Source organism: Myiozetetes cayanensis, unplaced genomic scaffold (assembly GCF_022539395.1).
Source record: "Myiozetetes cayanensis isolate MyiCay16 unplaced genomic scaffold, myiCay2020 scf9, whole genome shotgun sequence".
Classification (NCBI taxonomy): Eukaryota; Metazoa; Chordata; class Aves; order Passeriformes; family Tyrannidae; genus Myiozetetes; species Myiozetetes cayanensis.
The window spans coordinates 28,649,340-28,674,682 of record NW_026088185.1 but is presented as its reverse complement, the minus strand read 5'-3'; the positions used below and the strand labels follow the sequence as shown (position 1 = coordinate 28,674,682).

The 25,343-nt window shown below is 41.5% G+C and overlaps 1 protein-coding gene across 12 annotated transcripts in view; it reads right to left on the bottom strand.

The window, feature by feature from the left end:
- Window positions 1-25,343, bottom strand: part of KALRN (kalirin RhoGEF kinase) — a 502,548-nt gene that overhangs the window by 281,636 nt on the left and 195,569 nt on the right. For all 12 annotated transcript variants that reach the window (XR_007632104.1, XM_050340466.1, XM_050340467.1 and 9 more), the window contains exons 4-5: window positions 22,257-22,449; window positions 17,566-18,078 (exon numbers count right to left, since the gene is read on the bottom strand). Coding sequence is in view for 11 of the 12 variants with exons in the window: in XM_050340466.1 (XP_050196423.1) it covers window positions 17,566-18,078; window positions 22,257-22,449 (706 nt within the window). In the remaining variant the exon portion in view is untranslated. The remainder of the gene's footprint in view (window positions 1-17,565; window positions 18,079-22,256; window positions 22,450-25,343) is intronic.

The following is a 25,343-nucleotide window of genomic DNA, read 5'->3' as shown; positions in this document are numbered from 1 at the left end:
GCACTTCTGCACACTGCTGTAGATAATCTGGAGACCAGTTAAGTAGTTCAGAGTTTTCCAGTGACTGAGATACTGGGGAGAGGAGTTAAGCACACTTAAAACAGAAGATCAGCTTTCAATGCGATTATCTCTTGTAGTCCCATTTCGAACAATACATGAAGGAAATGGAATGCATATGCTGAGGAATGTTAAGTGATACATTTAATTAATGAAATTAGACCTTTATGAGAGAGTCAGAGGAACCAAGAATGATCTGAAGGGCCTCTGCCCAGCGCTTTGAGAAGCCTCACTGCCCTTAGTGGTCATACATGCACCAGTAATTATTATACATGTGGTCTTGAGGCCACGCCACTTGAGATTAGGGTATCCGATCACATCTCCAGCATCAGTCCTGCTGGCAATGATGAGCATCTTAACCTCGTGTTTTGTCATCATAGTTGAAGAGTTACTAGAAAATCCAGGTTAAGTGTTAGACCAAACAGCAGGTCTCAAGCTGGTCATGAATAAGTCCTGCTGAGGGAGAATGTGACTCCATACTTTCCCTGGATTTGTAACATCTGGCAGGCTAGTGAGTACAGGGTGAGAACAGCTGTTTGAGAACAGAGAAGAAACACGGATATGGAACAGCATGTATGCAGCCTGTGCACAGTCCAGCCCTACCTCAGATAAAATGAGATTTATAACATCATTTCAGATAAAAACCTCTGCTCTCTGGCTTTTGTCAGAGCTCACTGGGAAGCATTAGCACTGGATTCTGGAACAGTGGTGCAGAGCACCGCAGGATGATGTGCCCAGGACAGAGCTGGCAGCACACCCTATGCCAAGCGGTTTTGATGGGAGGATTAGAGCCTTCATGGCTTTGGCAGCCAGTGAACTGAATATATTCATTAATGAAATTGTTTATACATGCTGAAAATAATAAATCCCAAATCTATTGAACACTGCACGAGGGCTGGAATTAATTATGAACCAGCTTGTAGCAAATCATCTTCTCTGTACGTTCTGAACCATAAATATCAAACTCATACAGTTAATTAAGGGCAGAATGATAACCATTATAACCACACCGTCTCGAAGAACAATATGGGATACATATAACGAAAAGAGTCCCAAAGGGACATACAGATCAAGTCCAATCACTGCTTTTGGCAGCCAACCACAGTATAAAGTTTCCTTTCATAAAGGGATGAAGCTCCACCTGAAAACCAGTGAAGTGCTTCAGCTCAGCTCCTTCTATGAGAAGCAGTTCCAGAAACTTTCTGCTCATTACTGAACTCATCATATAAACTCTGACCTAAACTGGACTCATGTCCAGTTTAGACACATTTACTCTTAGGTTAACATTTTCCTTCAAGTTAAAAAAGCTCTTCTCCCAGGTGTTTAACCTTTTCCAGTGTGGACTGGGGCAGGTTCATTGTCTCTACTGCTGTTTGTTTTACTAGAGCCCAGCTATTTTAACTCATCTTAAGATACACAGCTTCTCTCTGCACTTGTTTTAGTTCATGGATGTCTTTCATACTCAACTAAGGTCCTAGTAGCACTTTGTGGAATGTTGATTTCTTTTTGCTGGAAATAGTCCAGCTAAAATCACGTAGGATAACCTTTGCTTCTGGCATCAACTTTAGAAAAGAAGATACAAAAATGAAAGAGCAACAAGTACTGGATCACCAGTACTTACCATCTTTTCTCTTGGTAGCCTCCTGTATAAATAGTATCAAAGACCAGAAGTGTTTACTGGATTTGCTCTGAAAAGAACAACTTGGATGATGTTCCAAATAAGAGCGAGTTCAAGGGCACTTAGGAAAAATATGAGGCAGGGTCTTGAAATAAACTCCTGGTAGTCTCCCATGTACTGCACCAGGCATAAATGCATTCTCCCACTATGCCTCCATATGCTGCTAACAAAGACAAGAATATCGGTAATCTAAAAGAACGTCTTGCCTGTAGTGAGGAGAGGGTAGATCACTAATTATATGCCAGATTAAATCCCTATTAGATGAGTGCTTTTCAGTCTCTTTCAATTTGTGGACCCCATAAAATTGTTCAAAGCAAGTGCTATAGCAAATTAAAGTCTTCAAACCACAAATCAGTTTCATCCAATACCTTTACCAACCACTAAGTTGGTATTTAATATCCATGATCCACAGGTTGGGAAATGCTGGAGATAAGCATATATTGCTTATTAAAGAGAGGTCCATATAAGAGTCCATGTGCATTTTGGATTTTCAAAACTGTCCAGCCAGTGTTAAACTGAGTAATCTACAACAGAAAGTGGAAAGTTCCACTCTGAGAACATCTACAGCTAAGCAAGTTCATTTTCATATGTTTCCACAATATAAACAAAATAATAACACACGTAGAACAGCAACTGCCAGAGTCCCTCTCTTGAGGTTTACAAAGTTTCCAGCTACAAGGTCTATTCCTATCTCATTAAGGGAGTTCAAGTATTCACAACAACTCAATTAAACAAAAATGAACACATATTTCTTACATCCTTTACAATTGAATTTAGCCAGTACTTGAACAAAAAAGTAATACTGTGCAATAGATTTGTGGCACATACACAGTCTGCATTGACATGCGAGGGCCTGATCCAGGAAAGATTTGCATGTGAGCTATCTATATAAAAGACAATCAAGAAAGTCCCCTGTTGCATCCAGACTAGAATCAGAACTAAACAGAGTTTAATTGGAACCAGTGTCTAGGTCACCTGTACATCTGGGAAAGGCCAACAGAAGTGCAACACCTCCAAGAAGAGGAGGTGCGCTCCTGCTCTCCTGTGCTCCTGCACATGAGAAATACCAACAGTGTGCAGAATCAGTACATTTACCTAAAGACAGAAAAATCCCTACACTTAAGCTCTCAGCTAAATTCAGTGGAACAGAGGGCTGATCCTGGCTGTCCAGACTAGCTGCTCCCTAAGGGGGCAAGAAACCAGAAACAAAAACCCAGCAGGTAGAACCAGGGGCCCTCATCAATCAGAGCCTGTCACACAGCCCCTGAGAGCTTATAGTAACCAGGTTTAAACAAGAGATCATCACACAAATTCTGGTGGCCAAACAAGTCCAAGCTTAAGCTATGAAGTCAATCATCAGGTCAGGGCCAGGTTCAGTGGGGGTAACTGTGCTCAAACACAGCCCTGTGACTACAGTACAGGCCCACAAGGATGAGGAAGGTCCCAGGTCATGCCACAAAAGCAGTTAATTGTTCATTGTCTGGCTCAGAAGGGCTCATGGTCTGGCAGGGCAGGGCTGTGGAAAAGCTGGAGGTGAGGTTGGTCAGGGCCATCAGTGTCCATCAGTGCCTACAGGGCCCTGACACTGGGCTGAGTACGTGAAGGGTCACCAGGCAGCAGTGTAATGGCCCCAGAATAAATTTTGTACTTAAAGAAAACTTTGATAGCACATTTCATTTTTTTCATGAATCAACAAATTTGATGAAAACTGCTTCAATAGAAAAAAACCCCAATCTGCTGTAATTCCTGTCGCCGCTCTATAAATACAGCCTTAATGAAATCAAATTACTCGTAGCTTTAAAATAGAACTCGGCGTACATCTAAATGCTTTGCTAAGCCAGGGCCTAAATACAATGTTGTGTATGTTTTTGTGTTTGTCTCTTGTTTACACATGGTGATGGACAAGCCAATACTTCTGCCAGATCTTTCCCTTTCACATGTGTTCGGCGTGGTCCACAGCCAGGATAAATTGGTGTCGTTCCAACAGGGCCAATTTACACCAGCTGAAGATTCAGACCCACAGCTGTATTTGTGTAACCTCAATGCTGCATGAACACAGTTTTTCCATTATAAATATCTGTGTATATGATTCACAGAGTACAGTAAGTTTAAGCTGCAGCACATTAAATTATTCCAGACAATGGGCCCAACTGTCAACCCACTAGAAAATTAGCTAGATGTGTGACGTGACAAATAGCTTTGTATTTCTATCAGAGTACCATTTCCAACATAGTCACACTGAATGTTCCCACTAAATGCCAGAGTAAGAGATCTGTGTATTTTTTTCTTGACAGATATCAAGCCACAGCCATGCACAAAGTAAAGCATGTGATTCCTATAATGTTGAACAGAAAAGCAAGAATGTTATTGTTGAAGGTGGGAGAAAATTACAGCTCCCAAACAGATAAATATGACTAATAGTCATAGATAGTTGGGCGTATTTTATACATCTGTGTTGTTTGCTTGCTTTTTGAAATATTGCACCTTTCCACCACACCTAGAAACATCAAGCACTCAGGCATTCCTGGAAAGGATTTTCTGTTCCTTAAAACGTAAATGGCCTCTCCTGGGCACAGATCATCTACAGAGAACTTCTTACTGTCTAAGTGCAAATTAATTCATTGGCTGAACACAAATTGTAATAATAAAAAATAAAAAGATACAACAGTCTCATGAATGGAAAACACAGTGTAAATTATGAAAACATCACAGTGGGTTCCCAGATGAGGGATCTTCCTCTCAGTTTTCAGAAGAAATTTTCATTTGGTTGTAAAATGCCATAGAAATTTGGTGACTTTATTATAGACCCTGGTTCTATTCCTGGCTGAATGTGTGACATTCCTGTCACTTCAAATAGCTGCCATGAAAAACAAAACCAGCCAGATGGATGTTTACTGATTTGTACCAGAATCGTGGCATTTCCCCTACCAAACTTACCTGCGTCTAGACCCAAAGATACAGCTGTGGTGTAATCACAGCTTAAAACTCCTGACACGTCCTTGGCACTTTGTGTCTGGAGCTGAGATCTCTGCACAGATGGAAAGCAGAGAAAGCTTTCTGCTGGATTTTTGGGTGCCCAGCCCTCCCTACCCCTTTGTGCCGGCTGTTTCCCTATCCCATGAATCAACCACTTCAATGTTTTCCTCAATGCTGGCAGACCTGTGGAGCTGGGATGGCACCTGGTGAGGGGGCACAGGTGGCTCCACAGGTGGCACTGGGTCTCCTTACCCCCTCAACATCCCCCTGGATTTCATGAGGTGGCCTGTCAGGAGGTCCTGAGCCACCCCCAGACGCTCCTGCCAGTTCTGGCACCAGGAGAGGCCCCAGGGGGGAGAACCAGCACACACCAGAGCCTGACCATGGTGCCAAAACACCCATCAGCCAGAGAACACCTGGATACAAGGTGCTAGGGAAATAAAATGATGGCTGCTGAGGGCTGGAGACACTCTGTGGGGTCTCACCTGGGGGACAGCGAGTGGCTCATGCCAGGGCAGGGACTGTATGGAAGAGCAGATGAAAAGATGTAATGATAAGAAAATAGCTGTAAGAGCAGCAGAAAGAAATTTATGCAAATATTATCCCTGACATTCCCCTGCTGCCCATCATCCCACCAGAAAAGTTTTGATGGACTGCATATAAACCAAGACAAAATTGAGGGAAATTGAATTTGGAGAAGAGTTGTGTCCTGCTTTTTCCTTTTAACACCTGAATTAAGAGTAGACATTTGTGTTAAATAACAAAAAATTGAGTAAAATTCCTCAACTCAAGACTGTTCCCTTTATGACACCTCCTCAGCACCTGTGTAGAGCACAAGGCATCCAGGACTTTGATGCCAAATAATACAGAGGGGCCTTGCAAGACAAGAAAACTGAAGACAAAATTTTTGAATTAGTTTCCATAATGATATGTGCATGATATGTAAGATCAAAAAGTCAGAATGATGTGGTTTAAAATGACACTGATACTTATGGAAGTGATCCACAGACCATGCTCCTGGTTTTTCCTCTTGAACCCTCACCAGCTCCTGAGGAGGCAACCTCTCAGCAGCACACCCACCTTTATCTGTTCCCTATAAATAGATATGAAACATAATTTAAGATCCCAAGCTCTGCCAAGTGTGGGCCATTGAAAGCATTTTAGCCAGGCCAGGAAGACATTAATTTAGAAATAATCACATGGCTACACCTGAAAGATGCTGCACAGTAAGTCTGTGAACCTCATGCACAGTTTAATTACATTATTTCCTGACAGCTAATCTCTTATCACCTAACCTTCTTGAGGATCAAAGCAATAAATTTAAAAAAGCAGCTTTCTTCTCTTTCTTTGTATGTGCTGGCCTCTCTCTTTTTTTTCTAGAAGTGTGGGGGCTTCGTTGCCCTTTAGAGCATTTGGGTCTTCTCGTCTTCATTAGACAAAGCAGAACTTCGTGATTAAAATACGCTATAATGGTCCTTAAAAATGAGGTTTAAATCTGTGTTCAGATGCCAAAACAGATTCTTGTGCCATACCGATCAGGGGAGCATTCCTGTGCCTCCCAGCGGTGCCAAGTTGGGAGATGCTGAAACAGCCTCGAAATGCTCCCTATCAAAATTGGCAAGCAAAAGAAAGAGGAAATTTCTGCAAATGCAAAAATACTCCATCAGAACATGCTGCCTTCAATTATTTTTGGACCCATTTTAATGTTCATGGAGGAAGCAAGAGGAATAGTAACTGCGTATCCAGTGTCGGCAGCAGGAAACTACAAATAGCAGAGCACACCATGTTCCAGTTCCAGCAGCGGCAGAGCCGTTTCCTTACAGTCAGGAGTGGACGGGCTGTGAGGCGGCTGCTGCCAGAGCCTGCAAACAGAAAGCAGGAACTACGCCATCCCTTGGATAATGTTCTGCCCTCTCACACCAAAAGGTCAGGAGTGTGTTGGATGATCCAGTGTAAATGGGATAGAAAGTGTCCCCTGATGCTGTAACTATGCTATAGGGCACACTTAGCACGAAGGAAATGCGCAAGGCTTCCTCATCCCGAGCTGCAGCAGCGGAGAGAGGCATTGTTATTGCTTTTACATTCCCATTGAAAAGACCAGGTTCAATTCCAAGTGCTGTGGAGGCAACACATTTAGCTGCCAGCAAAAATAATAATAATAATAAAAAAACCCACCAGATTTGGCAGCACAGGACAGGGCAGAATGAATTTAAAAAGAAAGAAGGAAAACGGTGAGATATCTATATTATACATCAGATTGGGGCTCCTACTGCAGGACAGGCTTCCTGTGTGACAGGAGGCAAGGCAGTTAACCCCTGTGGTTTTTAATTCCCTATTTTTAGCTTTGAACTTTGCATCCTTTGTACTTCCATTTCACTGCTCCAAAGCCAATCCAGATCAACAGAAATCAGTGTCTGGCAGTCATCTTCATGATGGACAGCTGTCCACATCTGAAAAATCAGGACAAATGCCTTCAGAAGATTCTTAATGTGCTTTGCTTCTGGAGTCTGAACTCAGGTCATGGAAGTGTGAAGGGAGACTGTACCCTCAGAGCTGTCAAACCAGCAACAGACTCATTGCAGGAGAAACAGAAATGTCAGTGGTAGGCTCCAAAAGGGCTCCTGCCCCCTTCATCACAGGGAAAGAAACGATGGTTGCAGCAATGGTGGGTGACGTTCACTACAATAATAACCACAAGGAAGAGGATTTCTGATATATATTTACCCTGTTCCCTGTATTGCTCTGCTCAGCAGGCAAGGCAATCCCACACTTCCTCAAACCAGATGGCAAAACGGGGTTTGTAGCTGCTTTCAGTTGCAGGAGCAGCACAAAGCAGTTGGTACGTACTTGTGAATTTGTCCTGTGGTTATTAGCTTTGTCCCCAGGCTTTCTACTGATGGATGGAAAGGCAGAAAAGCAAATGTTCACAATGCTATCGGCACACAGGGAAAGACCCCCCGTGGTCTTGACTGATAAATAGGAAAGTAGCAGAATACCTGCTTGACACAGTGAAAGCTCCTTTGGAACATCACTAGGAATGACGACTTTTTGCTTTTACAGTCCAATTAGCAGAAATGAGCTCTGTTTGTGCTGTAAGGAAACTTGAAAACTTCTATAATTATCTCCTGATCTTGCAAAAATCTGTTTGTTGGGTTTTTTTTTCCTACAGGTACCAAGAACAGGATCTTATTAAGTGTGACCAGCAGTGGTCAAAATAATGAACACTTCCCACAGAGCCCACCATGATTACTTCCCGCTCCGGCAACTCTTCACTTTAGATTGGAGACAACAAATTGTGGATGGCATTAACAACCTGTCAGAAGCTGACTTCATATTAAACAGAGCAGATGTCAGCTCGCTGTATCTTTAATTCAGAGCTACAGCCTGCAAAGACTGCAAGTCCTGACATGCAGGTTCCTGAACTGAGAGATATGGGCTATGCAGGATTCATCTTCCTCTTAAAGGTTTTCAAGTAATTTATCCTTGTAGATGCTGGAGAGGATTTACCCCCACAGTTCCCCCATGATTCTTTTGTTTCCATGACTAGGTGAGGGAAATTGCAGATTTGACACAGTTTAGCTGCCACTCTCAGAGCCTTCCAAAAGGAAGGTGCTGATCCCACTATGAAATCTCTTTAACACATGACATGTACGCTCACAGCATCAAAAGGAACTGTCAACACACACTCTGTGCACAACCACCTCTTGTTATAACATTTTTTCTGCTTCTAGGTCAACTTTGTTCTTTTATTTGCTTTATTAAAAAAAAAAAAATAATTCTGAGACCAGGTAAACCCAGAAATTGGGAAATCCATGAGCCAAAGCCCTGTTATGCTACCACCAAGCTTAAAAAAAAAAAAAAAATCAGTAAAGGTGCATTCAGAGCATCATACTGTCTGTTCAACTGCACTGAACACCTCATAGGGGCTTACCCATGACAGAGAGCACTGATGTGCTTCAAGACAAAGCAGGAGCAGCACTCAGTAGCAAGAATTCAATTATTTTAAAATGCAGGAAGGAAAAAGGAAAAGAAACATGACAAAGAACACATTTGAATAAACACTGAAAATTAATCAAAACCTGCTACAGTAGAGTTATTGCTACATGCTTTTAATTTTCACCTGTATTTTCAAGCCTTCTTTGTTCTAAGATGTGCAAAGTAATTAAATAAAAGTGATTAGAGCTGGCATACATTCATTTGAGGAAATAAACAGATTTTTGGAAATGAATATACAGTTTCCCTCTTTGATACGAACTTCCTGTGTTGATCCTTTGTGCTTGATTGGTGCTATCAGAAAAGTCTTGCTCAAAACAGCTGAAGTGAAGCCGAACATTTGCAGTACCATACTAAAGCAACCCAAACCATGTGTGCATATGTAACTGTGGAATGCTTCCATACCCTTAGTAGGATACCATTGCCATACCCAGTAGGAATGTTTCCATACCCTTACATCTCCAAGGGCATTTTTCAACTGAAAATCTGCATTTTTTTGCTTGAAACAACCAATACCACAGTCAAATTCAGGGCCTTATTATGCTACATGACATATAAACAAGCAATTAACTATTGTTTATACACCCAGCTCAGTCTCAATTTAAGCCTCCTTTCCATATCAGCTAAATAATCATCTTTCTAACATTTTAAGATCTGATATTGTAAAACAGTGTCTGCCAATTCAACAATTTAGGAACCTATCTGCACCTATTTTCTGTGGTCTGCCTGGTATTGAAAATTCTGTGTCAGGGGAAACACTTCATGTTGAACATGAGGCCAGTCCTCTCTGCTGGTTTAGAATGGGCTTAAGTACAAAGGATGGGACAAGAGGATGATCTTCTATTCACATGGCAGCTTATTTAAGCTGATAGCTGACTTTCCTTCACAACACTGGCATCCCAACACTGATTTTATGAACAGTTGTCTAGTGAGAATCTCTACGGCAAAAAAAAAAGGTACCATATGCTAAGGGAAACTTCAGATCATAAAAGAAAGCATTTTTCACTGGCAATAGAGAGAGAAGATGCCAGATTTGGAAACAAGGTTTCCAGAGAGAACAGACACTATGTGCTCTGTTCAAGAGTCCATCGCATAAGAAGAGACAAAGATGCCAAGGCAACTTAAAATACTTGGACTAAATGTTCCTCTTGAGCAACGTCTACTCCAGATCCATAAATGTAGAGATCTGTATATTCCTTTTCTATGATAAAAATGAGAACCAATTGTGTCAGGAACACTTCCAAAGCTTGTTGTTCTTATATTAGGACTCTTTCAAGCCCCGGAAAACCAGGCTGCCCATGATGTTGCAAATGTGTACTAACACAACTGGAACCTGGGGAGGGGGGCACCAACATGGACAGATAGAAACATGGTCTTGTTCCCATAAGCAGGTGGCAGTGGCTAATCCTGCCACCAGCAGGGCTGGAACCACAGCCAGGAACTGGCACCAGAGCATAATGCACCCTCTGGCTCAGTCGGTGCCTGTCAGGGGGAGCTCTTACAGACACCATGAGTGTCTCAGACACCACTGATTTCAACAGAAGCTGAGACTCTCTCAGCTTTACAGGACCAGGTCTGTCTTCTTAGCAGACAGCTCAGGGAGACCTCAATCACCAAAATGCAATCAGATCAGGGATACAGCTAAAACTAGCCTGAAACTGAGTGGTTTCACCCAATGAAGAGAGAAGCAGATACTTTGGGCTGAGAGAGGTAGGTACCAACAACAAATTGGTCCTCTGAGAACGCCTTTTCTGAGACTACGGATAAGAGATTTCATTTATGCTCCGTTGTAAATTCTTGGTCACTCTCCTTATAAAGCCCTCTGCAAACACATGCCTGTTCACAAACATAGACCAACAGTTCAGTGCCTCTCCCAGACAGTATCTGTACCTCAAGGCCCCGTCCTTTCTCTGCACATATATTTGAAATGGGCTAAGGATAAAAGAAACATGCTTAAATGAGCCTTACTTGGACCCTCAGTCATATGTCTGTGCAGAAGAACTAAGCTCATCAACTCCTTTTATTGCAGAAGTCTTACGGAGCTTACCCCAGGTCTAACAACACCCCCCGTGCTCAAAATCTCCAGGAAAGCTCCTTACTGTGACGCTCACTTACTGTGCTGTGGTGATATCCATGGTGTAAGTACTTACATTGAAAATCCAGGGCATGCTGAGTTCTGCACCCCAGTGTGGTATTCGCGTAACTTAAATGAAATCTAAATCCTATACGAAAATCCATGTCTAATCCATGATTATTATGCCTGTATGATTATTACTGTTAAATACCATTCATCCAGTAACAAATCCTTTCACAGTGAAACAGCACACAGGACAAAAGTAATTCTCCTTGATGCAAGGCACTAAGGATGTGCTCTCATTCTTAATCTTGATTCTGGTTCTGTCCCCTCTTAATATGCTTCCTGCCTCCTCCCCAGTCCTAATTAACCACCTCCCCAGAACCCATTCATTTTGTATTCATTTCACATATGACAGCTCCCTCTGTCAGCTTCTCAGTACTCTGCTCATTGGCTTCCCACTCTCATTCCCTGGGACACATCCCTCTTACAGTAACTTCTAAGCCAATAATTCACATGAAATCTTGGAGGCAATTGTATATCTGGCACACAGCACAGATCAAAGAAACTGAGCGCTTCCTGCAGTGAAATAAGAGAGGAGAAATGGTCCTCCACTAAGTGGATTTTATCTTAGTCAGAGGAGTCTGTCCCAGGTGCCGTGCCTGTTGGCATTATCCAAATCCTTAGGACACTGCAAACAGCAAAACTCTATCGTTTGCTTATGCATCACTTTGAGGGTCTCTTGACACTCCTAAAGGAAAAAAAGTATTGAGGTGATGGGGAATGTAGAAGAAAGTTAGGATGTTGCTAAAAAGACTTTTTTATTTTAGTCTTTCTTGTGCTGCTTTCCAGGAAAGTCAGCTAAGACCCATTTCTATGAAATGCTTCCCCACACATCACTTGACTAAAGGAGCAGGTACGATTGCTCTACTTGATGGACTGTAGTAAAATAAACTGCCTCCTATTAGCAGGAAGGATCACATAATCAGATTTGTAACGCATTTTATTACGGAACATGCAGCATCAGAATTCTTAAGTGCAGTAAAGGGGAAGTAATGTTTGAAACAGGTAAAGTGAGTATCGTGCAGACACAAATATACTGATAGTTTTCCTTCTCTCAAACATCAAGATACCAGTGTTTCTTTCTTAAAGTCATCTTTTCTCACCTAAACCACAACATAAATTCCCACATTTTACATTCTATTATCCATCAAAGCCATCTTGCATCTTTTTACACAAAGAGTAGCTTGCAGAGCATTCCTTCCTTCTGAGGCACATAAACCTTTGGCTGGTGTAATACTCCAAAAACAGTGTAAGCACGGTTCAAATACTCAGATTATATACTTCTCGGACACTCTCCTTCCCCCACTGACTTTGCTGTGGAGCTAGAGTTTCTCTGTATTTTTCTAGGCTAAATCTGTCTGGTCTTAAGTGACATTCTAAATGAGGAACTGATAAATTTTGTCTGGCACTTCAGGGCGGGTACATTGTTAGTTAATGGCTATCCTGTGCTTCTGCTGAAAATTAGGAAGAGTCTTTCCAACACTTTCACTGGGGATTGGAATAAGACACTGGACAGGAATCAAGTACAGATGACATATCTGTGATTTTCCTCCTTGAGAAACCAAATGCCAAATTATTTATTTCACTACATGGAGGCCAAGTTCAATAGCACCTATCCAGTAAAATAACATATCAGTTCCATTATTTAAGGAAACCTGACTGAGGAAGAGGCCTGAGGCAGGTGTGAGAAAGGAGGGACACAGCATGTGCTGTTCAGTGCCATGGTCTCACTGTCCAAACTCGCACAGGGAGCAGGATGTAGGAGAACTGCTGCAACTGTTACTAAACCCTATTTCCCCCTCAATCAGTTTGCTTATAGCCCCCTCCAAACTTGTCTTCTATCTATGAACTTCGCATTGTTAATCCCACTCCAACCACTCCCGCGCTCACTGCCATTCCAGCTGGTCACATCACCTGGGAAAGGGAGCGACAGCTGCTGTGGGGTATGAGCTGAAAGCCGTCTTTGCTTCCCGCTCCCTCTCACTGCAGCCACCTGCAGAGCAGCAGCACCACGGCAGCCCCCAGCAGCCAGCACAGCTTCCCAGAGCCTGCTCCACAGGGAAGATCACGGGCAGAGCTGTGTTTTTTCAAGAGGAAGCTTTGGTGTACATGAAGCAGTTGGTTTTGACTGCGAGCCTGATACTTCACTGCTCCTTGAAGACTCGATGTGGCCTGTGGTTTGCCACTGGACTTTCTACAAAGCTGGCCTGATCCAAATAAAATGTTTCTCCCACCGCAAACTTCCAGTGAAATTCACTTGTGGCATTTTCTAACTACCATTGCCATCTTTTGGAGTTTGCCTTTGTGTAGTGGATGGGAAGTCAGGAAGCAGAAGGGGAGGTGAGGACAGAGAGAATATGCAAAGCCCCCTCTGCCTCCTGTTGGGGCTGACCCCAGCAGTGTTAGAGCAGCCTCCTCTTTGCTCTGCTGTGACAAGTTTACAGTGGAGACTCTCAGTTCAGTCCAGCTGGTGACTATATTGTTTATACTTAACGTGGACAATGCTGATTACATCATGATAGCTGTTTTTCATTCACATACATGCCAGGATAGTAAAACTGATAGGGAACCAACCCAGAATGATGTGGAAATTCCTACAAAAAGTCAAATTGGGTGCCAGTTACAAATGATTTCCAGAAAAGCTGGAAAGTACAGCGTGTAAGGATAATTTTTTGTCTTTTTTTGTATTTATTCAAGTGCAAAACATGTGGACTCTTGCCTGAATTAGCCTCCCTGTCCAGATTTCAACCGACCAATTATCATTTCTCAGATAGTTCTAATAGTTGGATCTTCGCAGATCGTGGGTTTCTTGTTTCAAACAATATTCAGTTTAGACTGGGCTACATTTTTTAATGTTACTGGTGGCTAAAAATATTTTCCCTGTCACCCAGTAAAAACAGAGCGAAGCCTCAGTCCTAGTTTCAAAATTATATGTATGTACATATGTATTTCTATATTAGTTGGTGAGGAATAAATTTGTTGAACAGTGAGGGTCAGGGCTATGCCAGCAGCTGAAATGTGTTATTTATCAGCAGATCATTACAGTCAGCACTGCACAGCATGTGAACTTCCTCACACCCCTCTGCCAAAGCTCCCCACATGGCTGACCTGCCTGCTGACTTGAGCTTCAAGGAGCTTCCAGTCTCCATCTGGGGATTCAGTCTCACTGCACTGCTTCTGCCTCTTGGGGAGCCCCACTTTTCCTCTCCCTTGGCCCCAGTACCGGAAAATAAAATCCTAAAGGCCTGACTTGGAGACAAAGTTTCTCCATAGACAGCTTTGCTCTCTCCCACTGATTTGAGTGGGAGAAGCCCAGGCTGTGACTGTCACCCATTCTGCTTATTGGCCAATAACAGGAGTTGTTCAGCACACAACTCTACAGACTTCTCTAAGTTGTAATACCTGCAGCTTGAAAAATTTGTGTGTCAGGGCAATGCCTGCCATTTCTAAATGTTCCAATAGAGGGGATCTATAGAAGGAAAAAACCTGAATTGATTTGCTTGGAACATTCGGGGTATTTTAATACTAAGGGGTTCAAAAATTAACCTACCTTAAAATACTCTGTGTTTTTAATTCTTGTGTCCTTTTTTTTTTCTATCCCAGTTTTAAGAACTTTTCAGGCAATGAGGACACCTGAAATTTTTGAAATCAGAGATGTCAAGAAAATGGAAAGTCCTTGTCCATTTTCTCCTTATTAGAACAGGTTTCCTGAAATATCATCCAATGACTATACAGAGATATTTTAAAAAAACCACCAAACCTAAAACCTTGTTTATATTCAGAATTTTATGTTGGAGTTTGAGCTTTCACAGGGTATTAAGAGTTGTCATTTGATTAGAACTAAATGACATATCCAGGTTAGATGGAAAGAGCTGTGCCTCTCCCTGGGAGATGAAGACTGTCCTGGCTCTGCTACCATACCTACGTGTAGAGGTTAAAGAGCAACTGAGCAAATGGAGGTACCTGGAAACTCTAAAATTCAGTACACAGACACACTGATGGCTATTCCTACAGTGGAGACAGTGCTCAGGCTGGATTTATCTCTGAACATTTTATGACACAAGTACTTTCAAGTCTGAAATGATCAGACTTCTTCAAAGAGACCTGCAAAAGTCAGCTACACAGAAAAGGCACATCAATATTTTACATCAGTCTGCGTGTGTGAAACGTGAAGTTAAAGGGTCTGCAACCTTTCCTGGAAGAAGTTTTGGGAATCTCAAACTGGAGAGGTTAAAAACAGGTTTGAAAGTATAAAACAACAAAATATTTTCTATTCTTTGGGAAAGTGCAGCAGTCAAGGAAAGGTAAGCAGAGCCAAAGCAGAGAGAAGCCAAAGCGAGACTGAGTGTTTAGTTAATGTGAGGCAGATGAATAAGAGATGTCAAGAAGACCAGAATGCCAGATTTGGCACCCAGGAATCACTCAAGAGGGACAATGTTACAAAGGCAGGAATCACATTCTCACTGCTCCTTCCTTCACCTCAAAGGTTTCATCTATTTGTTGACTTGCCTAAACCTTACACTTAACAACCTCAGAATAACACATGCAAAGATTGCAGCTGTCACGTTGCCTAGACTTACATCACACCATCCTTTTATGTCTGTTCAGGAGGTAGAAAGGAAACATACTGGAGACTTCCTTCAACACTACAGAACAGTGCTTGGCAACAAGAACTTCTCAGACATTGACTTGATCTGAGAGCCTTTCAGCTTATAACTTTATTAATCATAACAACTTCCTAAATATTAATAATTTACTGATAATATTACCAGATCACAATCATAAATTTTAAAATTATGTTAGTAAGCAGCAGTCATCTGAATAATCCCAAAGAAAATGAAAATCCAAACTGGACCACCGAAATACAACCACTGCTGGGAAGCACAGAATTGAGCGATCTCCTTATAGCACCTGACACACAAGGAAAAGGGAGAAGAAGAAATTGAAGCATTTGGAATTAAAATTCGGCCCTTGTGCATTCTTGAGTGATGCGGCAGCGACTCCTATTTTGGAGGGATTCATCTGAATTCAAGGTTTTCCCAACAGGAGGATTGATTATACAATGATGGAGCCTTTTCAGTCTTAACATGTCTTAGAGATATTTAGTACATGCATTGAAAAACAATGTCATGTGTCGTGCTCTGCACTACTGAAGATTATGTTTGTTTCAGCAATGTGCTTTTCCCTGATGTTTTAAAATAATACTAACTTGTAGCTGATTAAATAAAAACATCTTCAGTGAGATCCCCCTGGGTCTGTCCAGGCAGACACATTAGTGAAACAACTGGATTATACATTAAGTAGGGAAGATTCACAGACTGGCGTTTTTGATGGATAAACACAGGTCTGAGACCTCAGTACCTTCCACTGAGAATACCCTACCTCTCTGGCCTAGAATTTTAAATGTGCAGCAAAGACTTCTCACAAAATCACCAAAGAAGATGTAAAGCATTCCTGCATTAAGAAAGCCAAGACTCTAGCACAACACAACTTTCTAAAGTAAATTCCCAAAACCTGTGCTTGCATGTGCTTCCAGAGGCAAAGAGACAAACACTACAAGTAGTAAGGAGCAAGCTTTACTGTGTATTAGTGAAATTTGTACGCGGTGCTGTTTATGAGACTTGGTTTGAGAACTCTGGCTGGTCTTTAACCATCCTTTTCAATAAACATGACAAGCTGCTATGCTTTGCTTGCAGGGGACTTCCTTACCTACTACAGGTTCCTGAATTAGTATCTTCTGAAGAGGCAGGAAATGAGGATGTAACTCAGCAGTGGTACTGCACACCTGTGAAACTATAGCTTCCTAAATCCATGTTACTTACCCTATTTCTACTGCTCTACATACTTTTGTATATTGTATTGCATTTCAAGACACACTACGTGCCATTCAGGCTGATACACTACATTGCAAACATATAAGAAACATGAAGTTGTGACAAAATCTCTATGGGAATACTTTATTGTTAAATATTTCTCAAATAAGGTCTTGTGCTGGTGAACAGGAACAGGGCACTGACTCAGTGTCAGGTATGAATTCAAACACCATCCTTATGTGTTTTAAAATGCAAAACAGCCACACTGGGCTTTGCTTGTTGCTGCTACTTCAGAATACTTTCTCTTAGAGTGTTCATATTTTTAACCTAAACATAGTCTCAGGTCTCTTCTGTGGGAACTGAGTGGCCATAGCCTTGGTACAAAGCCATTGCTAAAGATTTTACCTATTGCAAATCTTGTTGGGATTTCCTAGGAACAGGAAACTGAAAATGTTCCTTGAGGTAACAATTAGGAGCATTTAAACTACAAATTTCCCATAGACTCCAAGATGTGCAAACAATAATAATAGTGAATCAAACCCTAAAATCATTCTTCTTTAGGTGCTGTGACAAGTAGATAAATATATTCATAAGCTTAGCAAAAGAAACTTGAAAAAAAGTCCGATTCTCGTGCTAATGTCTACTAAATATACTCATTGTGACACAGAAAATCAGATTTACTTTCACCAAAAGTGACACAGACGAGCTACTCTTGGGTATCATTCTGTCTGCTACATCCAACAATTAGCTCAAGGAATCTGGTTTACGAGTCATACGAAATACATCTGCTGACAACGTGAGATTTACACCTGTGATGAACACCTCATGTTACCACTTACAGAAAAAATGGTCACAGTGTCCTTGCAATAGTGTCTGGTTTTAAAGTATGAAAGGAAAAGAGTGTTCCCTACCTTCTCAGCATCTTGCTCAAAAAGCCGGAGTTGAAAGCACTGGTCCAGTTTCAGCTTGCGGACGTGCCACATCTGATGCAAGTGTTGCCGGGTGGAATGCAGCTTGTCTAAAAGGCTGGTGATCTTTGGCACAAGACTCTGAAAATCCGCACTTCCAGGAATGCAGTTCCTACCAGAAAAACCATCACTGGATCTTATGCATTGTAGTAACCTCTGTCCCTCACGATCCAGTTCTTCCACGGGAGCTTTAATCACTTTTTTCTTCAGCTGTGTGTGCTCATCAATCAGCCTTCTCGAGCCCTCAACATCAACTGGGAACTCCTTCCTAGCCAACATTTCCTGGAGATCCTCCAGCCTTGATAATAAATGGATAGCACTGTTGAAGAATTCTTCCAGCGAGACACGCAACTCTATCCATTCATCATGGTTGTAATCCAAGGACCCTTCAAACTCATCCGTCAGTTGAGAAGGATCTACAAGTTTTGCCAGGCCTTCAACAGACACCATACTCGTCTAAGGAAAGGAAAAGGACAGCACTGAATCAGTGATGATCTAATCAGAAACAACAGTGCAATCCATAAAGCGATGCATGGTGCAGGAAGTGATTATTTTCCTCATCAATACGTAATTGAAGGAACATTGCAAAAGATGTCGAAGACTATGTTTAATTTTGATGAACTAAATGGATAGAAACTTTGCTATTAATGGCATTGATTTACTAATTTTTTTAAAGACATCATATTTACTGGAATAATATCTGCCTTTTTCAGCTGACCTGACTATCAAAAACAGATAATGAGAATGCTTCTGCCACAGATTACAGTGACACATCTGGGCACTGAAGACATCTTCCTGCAGCTGTTGGATATCTGGACATGGTTGTTCACTGAACAGGTATATGGTGTTACAGGGATTCTGCTTCTTGTGTTACACCCCAGACAGTGGCTATACAGAAGCAAACATTTTAGGCAGGTACTGTAACCTGCCAAAATGCACAACGTGTTGGGGTTTTTTCTTCCAGATTATTCCAGTTGGCTTCAGCCACGGGCAGATCTCTTCCATATTAACAATTCCTAGTGTAATTAAGCCAAAATCCATGTAAAAGTGAGATGTCATTGGAGTATTAACAACCAGAATTTATTGCAAATAGAAAGTACTGCTCACGAATCACACACAGTCAATGAGAGATGGTTTTAATTCATTCAGACTCAGCAACTGGTGATAGAGAAAAGCACTGGGTGTCTGGAAAGCAGATTACAGTTTAAGGATGCAACAACCAATAGCTGTTCCCATTTGTTTTAGACAAATTATTCTTTTTCAGAAATACAAGCTTAGTGTTTCATATGTGACTAGAGATTTTCAGTGCTGTCATGTTAACACCCAAATTGGCAGCCCTTAAAGGCCTGTGATACTCATCAGTGACTGCACATCTATCCCCTAAAGATCAGGCCTCTAAAGACTGTCAGTTTGTGCTCTTCAGAAGTGGAGGAACCCAGTAATCACAGCAATCTTGTAAAAGTCATCTACAAAGAAAAACACCTGAAGTACTGATGATTTTCCTGAATTATGTCCAAAAGAGCAGGCTGACCACTGCTTTAAATTTAATAATAGGCCTTTTCTTCCACTTTGTATCTATCTAAAAATATCAAGCATTTTGGAATTTATTTAAATTGGGATTGTAGTGAACTTATGCTCAGGAGAAAGATTATTTTAAGACTTTGTTGCATTATTCCTTGCTTTGGGGAAAGACAGTGGGAAGAGCCAACAAACAATGGGAAGGTAAGTGTATAGCTTCAGAGATTTTTCAAATCTCTTGACCTGGGCAATGACCCCTTGAAGATAATTCAATTTAACAGTTTAACTGCCTGTCAGGAAAATACTTCTGGTCATGGTTAACACTTGGGAATCCTCCTGCAGGGTGTCAACATAATGGAAGCACTGGTCTAATCAAGGACAAAATGTGACATCAGATAGCAGAAAGGATTTTCATTTCACAAATTCTGCAGAAATTTCCTTTATTCAGGTTTGTTTTTTTAAGGAGTTTTTTAAACTCTAATGAAAACCATCTTAATTAGGTAGGCAGGTGGTAATTGTCCTGCAGGTGTCATCCATCCTTCTTTTAGAAATCACTTTAAATAGTGCTGTCCACTATTTAGACCCTTTCAGCAGAAGAAAGAAAATCTTGAAGGCACCTCTGAATTACTGCTAACTAAGCTGCCTGGTCCATTCCTCAAAGTGCCAGGGAGCTTTGGAGTCCATGTACATAAACCAAACCCTTTCCTTTGTATGAAGGTCTGTGGGCTTGCTTCACTCTGGACTGTGACACAGAAACACTCTGCTGGAGCCTCACCACACAAAATCCAAATCCTTTGCCTCCACTAAGGGTCCTACAGTGCCCTGGCACACACATAATGCTTCCATTAAGCTCAAAAGAGAAATCTGGCCTTAAAACTGACGCTGGTTACTGCTGAGTTTGTGGATGGGGCAACTCAGTAGAGACTTCCCTTGCCTTCCACTGCAGTGTGTTCCTGCCAAGGCCCTCGTGTTTGATCCGAGCTGTGGGAAATCATCATGACAGTTCAGGACAGAGAAGGTACCTGTGAACTGCCCCACATAAATCAAATAAATGTGGGTCATATTGAACTGGGAAGCTTGTTTGATACTCAGTTCTTATGAGAGCACGAGCTGCCCAAGAGCCTGAGCTGACTGATGAGCAGCAGCAGCTGCAGCCCCAAGAATCCTTTAAAAGAGAAGCTCCTGGATTGTGGTGTGCATATTGCAGGGTGGACCACAGCTTAGAAATCTTTCTTTGCATTGTGGAATTGAAGGATTCAAACCATTCTGATTCTGAGTGTCTGCAGGCGGTCTAATACGCAGAAAAAGCAGTGACACTCCTCCTCCAGTCCAAAATCTTGTGACCCATTACAGACACCCGTGTGAACAGCCCAGCAGACAGACTAAGGCTCAAAGGCACACACAACACACACAAAATTAAAATGCCCTTCATGTGTGACAGCATTTACAGCAAACGAGTCCGGAGCTTTTAACACAATACAGACTCAGAGCTGTAACTATGAGGAATAGCTTGATCACAGTTTACTCTTTACTATCATCACACCAACTCCACACAGGAAAAGGCCTGCAGAAAGTATAATTCATTTTAAAACCAAACAAATGTTCTAAAAATTATGTATTTTTAACTCCGTTACTTTACTTCTAGGTTTTGAAGCTTTTAGGAAGATATTGGTTTTGTTTACTAAAGCGCTGGAGGATTGAAATTCAGTGTTGGATATACATGCATATCCTGTGTTTTCTTGGGCTACTATGGGACTGCCCCTCAGTGCCCATATATTTTTTAAATAGACACTCCCCATCCCTCAAAACTATTCTATTACTAGTCTGTGCACAGGCTCTCTCCTGCTGCACATTCTTCTGTACCCATATATCTCTCTCCTCCTTCCCACTGCCCCAGTCCCTCTCATTCCCCAGAGCCAGCATTGCCAATCTCACTGCACTGTGATGGCAGTGGCCTCTGCCAGGAGCAGTGATTTCAGTGTCAGGGATCTCTGGAGGTAACAAACCCATTCTGGAGGCAGCCTTGCTTTCAAAGGGAAATATGGGATAGCATATGGGATAGCAAATGCAAGTTATTTTGATGGCTGTGTCTTCAAAAGTAGCCAAGGAATGTAAAGACTTATTTAATCAAAGCAAAATTTATAAGTTGACTGGGTTTTGTGAAACAGCTGGGGAAAGTGTACAAATACTTAAATTGTGATAATAATGTAAAATTGTGTTATTGTGTAACACCAATCTAATTCCCCATACCAATTCAAGAGTGCTTTCAAGAACAGGTTGAAAATAAGGATATATTTATATCATGCTGATTTCAACAAATCTTAAATATATACTGAAATACAGTCTTCCATTGCAGTAAACATTAAGAGCTATAGCCAAATTATCTACTGAGTTCCAGAGATACAAAATTGGAGCATCTCTCTGGAATTAATGGATTGGCAAGACAGCCAAAATTATAATTGTTTTTCAGTGAATTACAAAAAAATAACACATGACTAAGTCATGGCTGGGCATGATTGAAGTATGAGCACTTCCTGCATCTGAGCTTTGCTTCTCTTCATGAAAGAAGCTGAAATTCACAGAAAACTAAAGTGCACTGCCTGAGGCACCTTATCAGTCACATGAGTTGTTAATGTTATCCCTGAATTGCAAAGCTCAATTAAACGTAGGAGGTGACAATATAAAGAGGTGACAATTTAGTAAATGTCTTTTACCAAAAAAAAAGTCACTACACGAAGCTGGGTAGAGGGCAACTAACAAACCAATACATTTGCTTCTAAAGAACTTTGTCTTTAGCATTTTAACTGATTTGGTGTTGGGTTTTTTTCCTATGAGAAACAAAGGAAAGACTTAATGCAACAGCTCCAAAAGTAAATACCACAAAGAAACCCTCAGCAAAATGAACTGTGTGAACCTCTGACATGAAACATGCAACTCATTCCACCAGTGTACTCAGAAAACAACCTCATGCCAGGGCATCAGCCCACTCCTGCTCCCACTCCCAGTCCTCAGATGTATTTCTTGCTTTCAATCACAGAGCTTAGGAATTATTTTTACCTGAAGAAAAGTTCTCATCAGAGACAATGCTTTACCGTACATTTCTTTGTGGCTCTCACCTCAAAGATGAACTTGGAACTGCCGAAGTTTGTTTTCTGCTTCTGCCAGAAATTATCAGGTTTTATAATGAGGGCAACATGAATCTCAGCAGGAAAGGCTTCTTGAAGGGTTTTTAGGAGAGGCTTGATCAAATCCCATTTGGATCCCCTCATATCGATAATAACAGTGAATCCTCGTTTACAAACATCCTCGCTGTAGGAATAAAAGCATATCATGATAATTAATACTCTGGGAAGTCACACTGAGACTTAACTTTTGTTGCTGGTGTTCAGTACTTCACAGCAAAGCAAGGAATGTTATACTTTAAAATAAAAGACAAAATATCACGCAGCATAAAGGCTTTAAGAAAGGTTGTATTAATTATACTATAATCTAATTTACATTAAATTCTAGTGTCCATATTATAGTTTTATTTCTAATTTGACAAACACATTTAATGCAATTTTTCAATAAAATCATGCATACTTTCACACAATTGAAACCAGAATCATATATGTCTGTATAGAAGCTCTTTATATGAACATACAGTGGATTCTGCTTTCAGCATATTGAATTCAACCTACAGCCAAAGTCAACAAGCAGGGTCCTGTGCCTTAACGTTACTGGCCACTTGTATATTTGGGTACCTTCATTCTCAGAGATCCCTTTAAGAGCTTCTTTAAAAAGTGTCATTTCCAGAAAAGTGCCTGGCAGTCACTGCCTGACAGGAAGGCCCTTGTCACTCAGCATGTGCACTGTTATCATTGGGGCCCTTTTCCCTCCTGATTGATCTTCCAAATGCTGTTGGATCTTTTTCAATCTGCAGTCAGGCTTTTCTGCCAGCCTGTGCTCCTCACTTCTGAGAAGTCCAAGACAGATATCTGGCCTGGGCACTGGCAATGCATGGGGCTCAACAACACCAGAGCATTAATTGCAAACACTTCTCTTTTTCCTCAAGAGGAGAAAGAATAAAAGGAGATGTTGATTCAAGTCAAATCTGGGCAAATTTCAGCATAGCTTTTTAAGGGATGTAGTAGTATTTGTCCTCAGGAAAAGAGGTATGGTTCAAAAGCGTCATCCTCCATCTGCAGATCCAACATTTGATGAGACTTAGGAAGTGTCTACTCCTCTGACTGACCAGCTAATGTATCTGCCTTGCATGGTATTGAAGTCTTGAGAGTGATGGGTCTGCTTTAGGACACAAACTCTTGCACAAAATGCTTAAGTCCCCATTCCCAGTAATATTATCTGTATGGTAAAGGAGAAAAATTCATTTGTGATGTACTAAAGATGCCAGAATGGTCTATATTGATCTAGTTTTATTATTTTTTTAAGGTGAGAGAGGTCACAGCCTTTTCCACTAAAAGAGAAGCTGTTGGAAGAAAGGAAGTATGGAAAGGAGAAAGGAGGATAAAAACAGAAAAATCAATAAAGATGAGAAACACGACGTATTTTGTATAGTGAACACAACAGTGAGGTACTGAACAAGACATCCTCTTTAATACATGAATATAGAACCTTTGACTTTCCTGCAAATGGGACATCAACATAAATAGGATCAATATTGTATACATAGAGGCATATGTAAGATAATTTAAAATAGTAACTGATTCTGGATATCACTGAATGATATCACTGGACTGAATCTGAAATGTGCTGAGGACAGATATTATTACATACTGGCATAATGCAGAAATTGTAAGACTCTGTTTAGCCTCCACACAAATGCTCTCAGTGCACAAATACAGGATGATTTTCACTGCACTCTTCCTTTTTAACTTCTTAAAACACTCTTTCTGCTAATAAGATCCATCTTCTACATATTTAACTGAAAACTCTCTAAAGCTTACAACTAGGTTTCTGGGCTGGAACAAGGACTGGGATACTCTTCACAGGAGGCACAGTGGATTAATCTATGTTAAGAGAGTTCACTAACTTGAACAGTCTCAACTTAGTGCCAGGCAGGAACAATCAAAGACAACAAGCTTGGTCCTCTGCCTTAATGTTATTGGCATATCCAGAGCACACAGCATACAACAGTCAGTGCAAAGAAAAACTAGGGAGACCAGGCACTTCCAAACAGTGTCAAGAATATAGACCTTTTTATTCTCCCTTTACCTACTGCTGAAAGGTCAGACATCTGATCCTTCCATAACTAATGCCAAAAAGGGCTGTAAAAGGAGCTTTGGTGGTGGTGCTACTGCCTCTTGGCTTTTGGAACAAGAGCTGAGACATGGAATCAAATCAGAAAGGGATGAATAGAAGGCGTCTTGTGTTTTGTGTTATTTTTCTTGCAAAGCTTTATAGGGTCGTGGGGAACTCCTGCCAAGTCACTGATCCCAGTTATACTGAACTGACTTCTCCAAGGATTTGTTTTTCTTCAAACACTTGACCAGGATATCGAGGAGCCATCCAGGCACATGGAGAGCTCCAACAGCAGAGAAGTAACAGGTAAGTGCCATCTCTCTTTTCTGACATCAGTAAATAAGCACACCACCACCCCAATGCAACTACAGCAAGGCATAACCAATATGAGCTCCACTCCAACTCCCCATGGCTGCTGCCACCCTGAGAACTTACCAAATCTGACCTAAAACGATGAGTTAATGCTTGTTGATGAATGATATAAAAACCTGTTTCAGTGAGCGGAACAGGAATGTCCTGAAGGACTGAAGTCTTCTGTTGATGAACCTGAACTAAAGCCTTAGACCCAAACAGATGGAAAACAAAACCCTGTCCCCAGCTTTGGAGCACAGGCAGTGTGATACCTCAACACCCATGATTACCCACCACCATGACTAGAAGATCAGCCTGCGTTGAGACAGATATTCCAGGTGGGGAACTAGAAACATAACTATGGGCTGGAGTCTGTTGACTCCAGGAAGGATAACAGCCTCTGCAGGCCCAGGAGGTGCAGAGAAGCAGTAGAGGGATCAGACAGGGTTTTGGAGACTTCACAGTATGTTTTCAGCAGAAGAAGAAAAGGCACCTGATTTCCAGCTTTTTCTGGTGGGCACAGGAAGACAACCATTGATGCTGTGGAGCAGGCTGGGACATCAGCCCAGGGTAGGGATCAAGATGCTTCCTGATTCTTGTCCTTGAAAAAG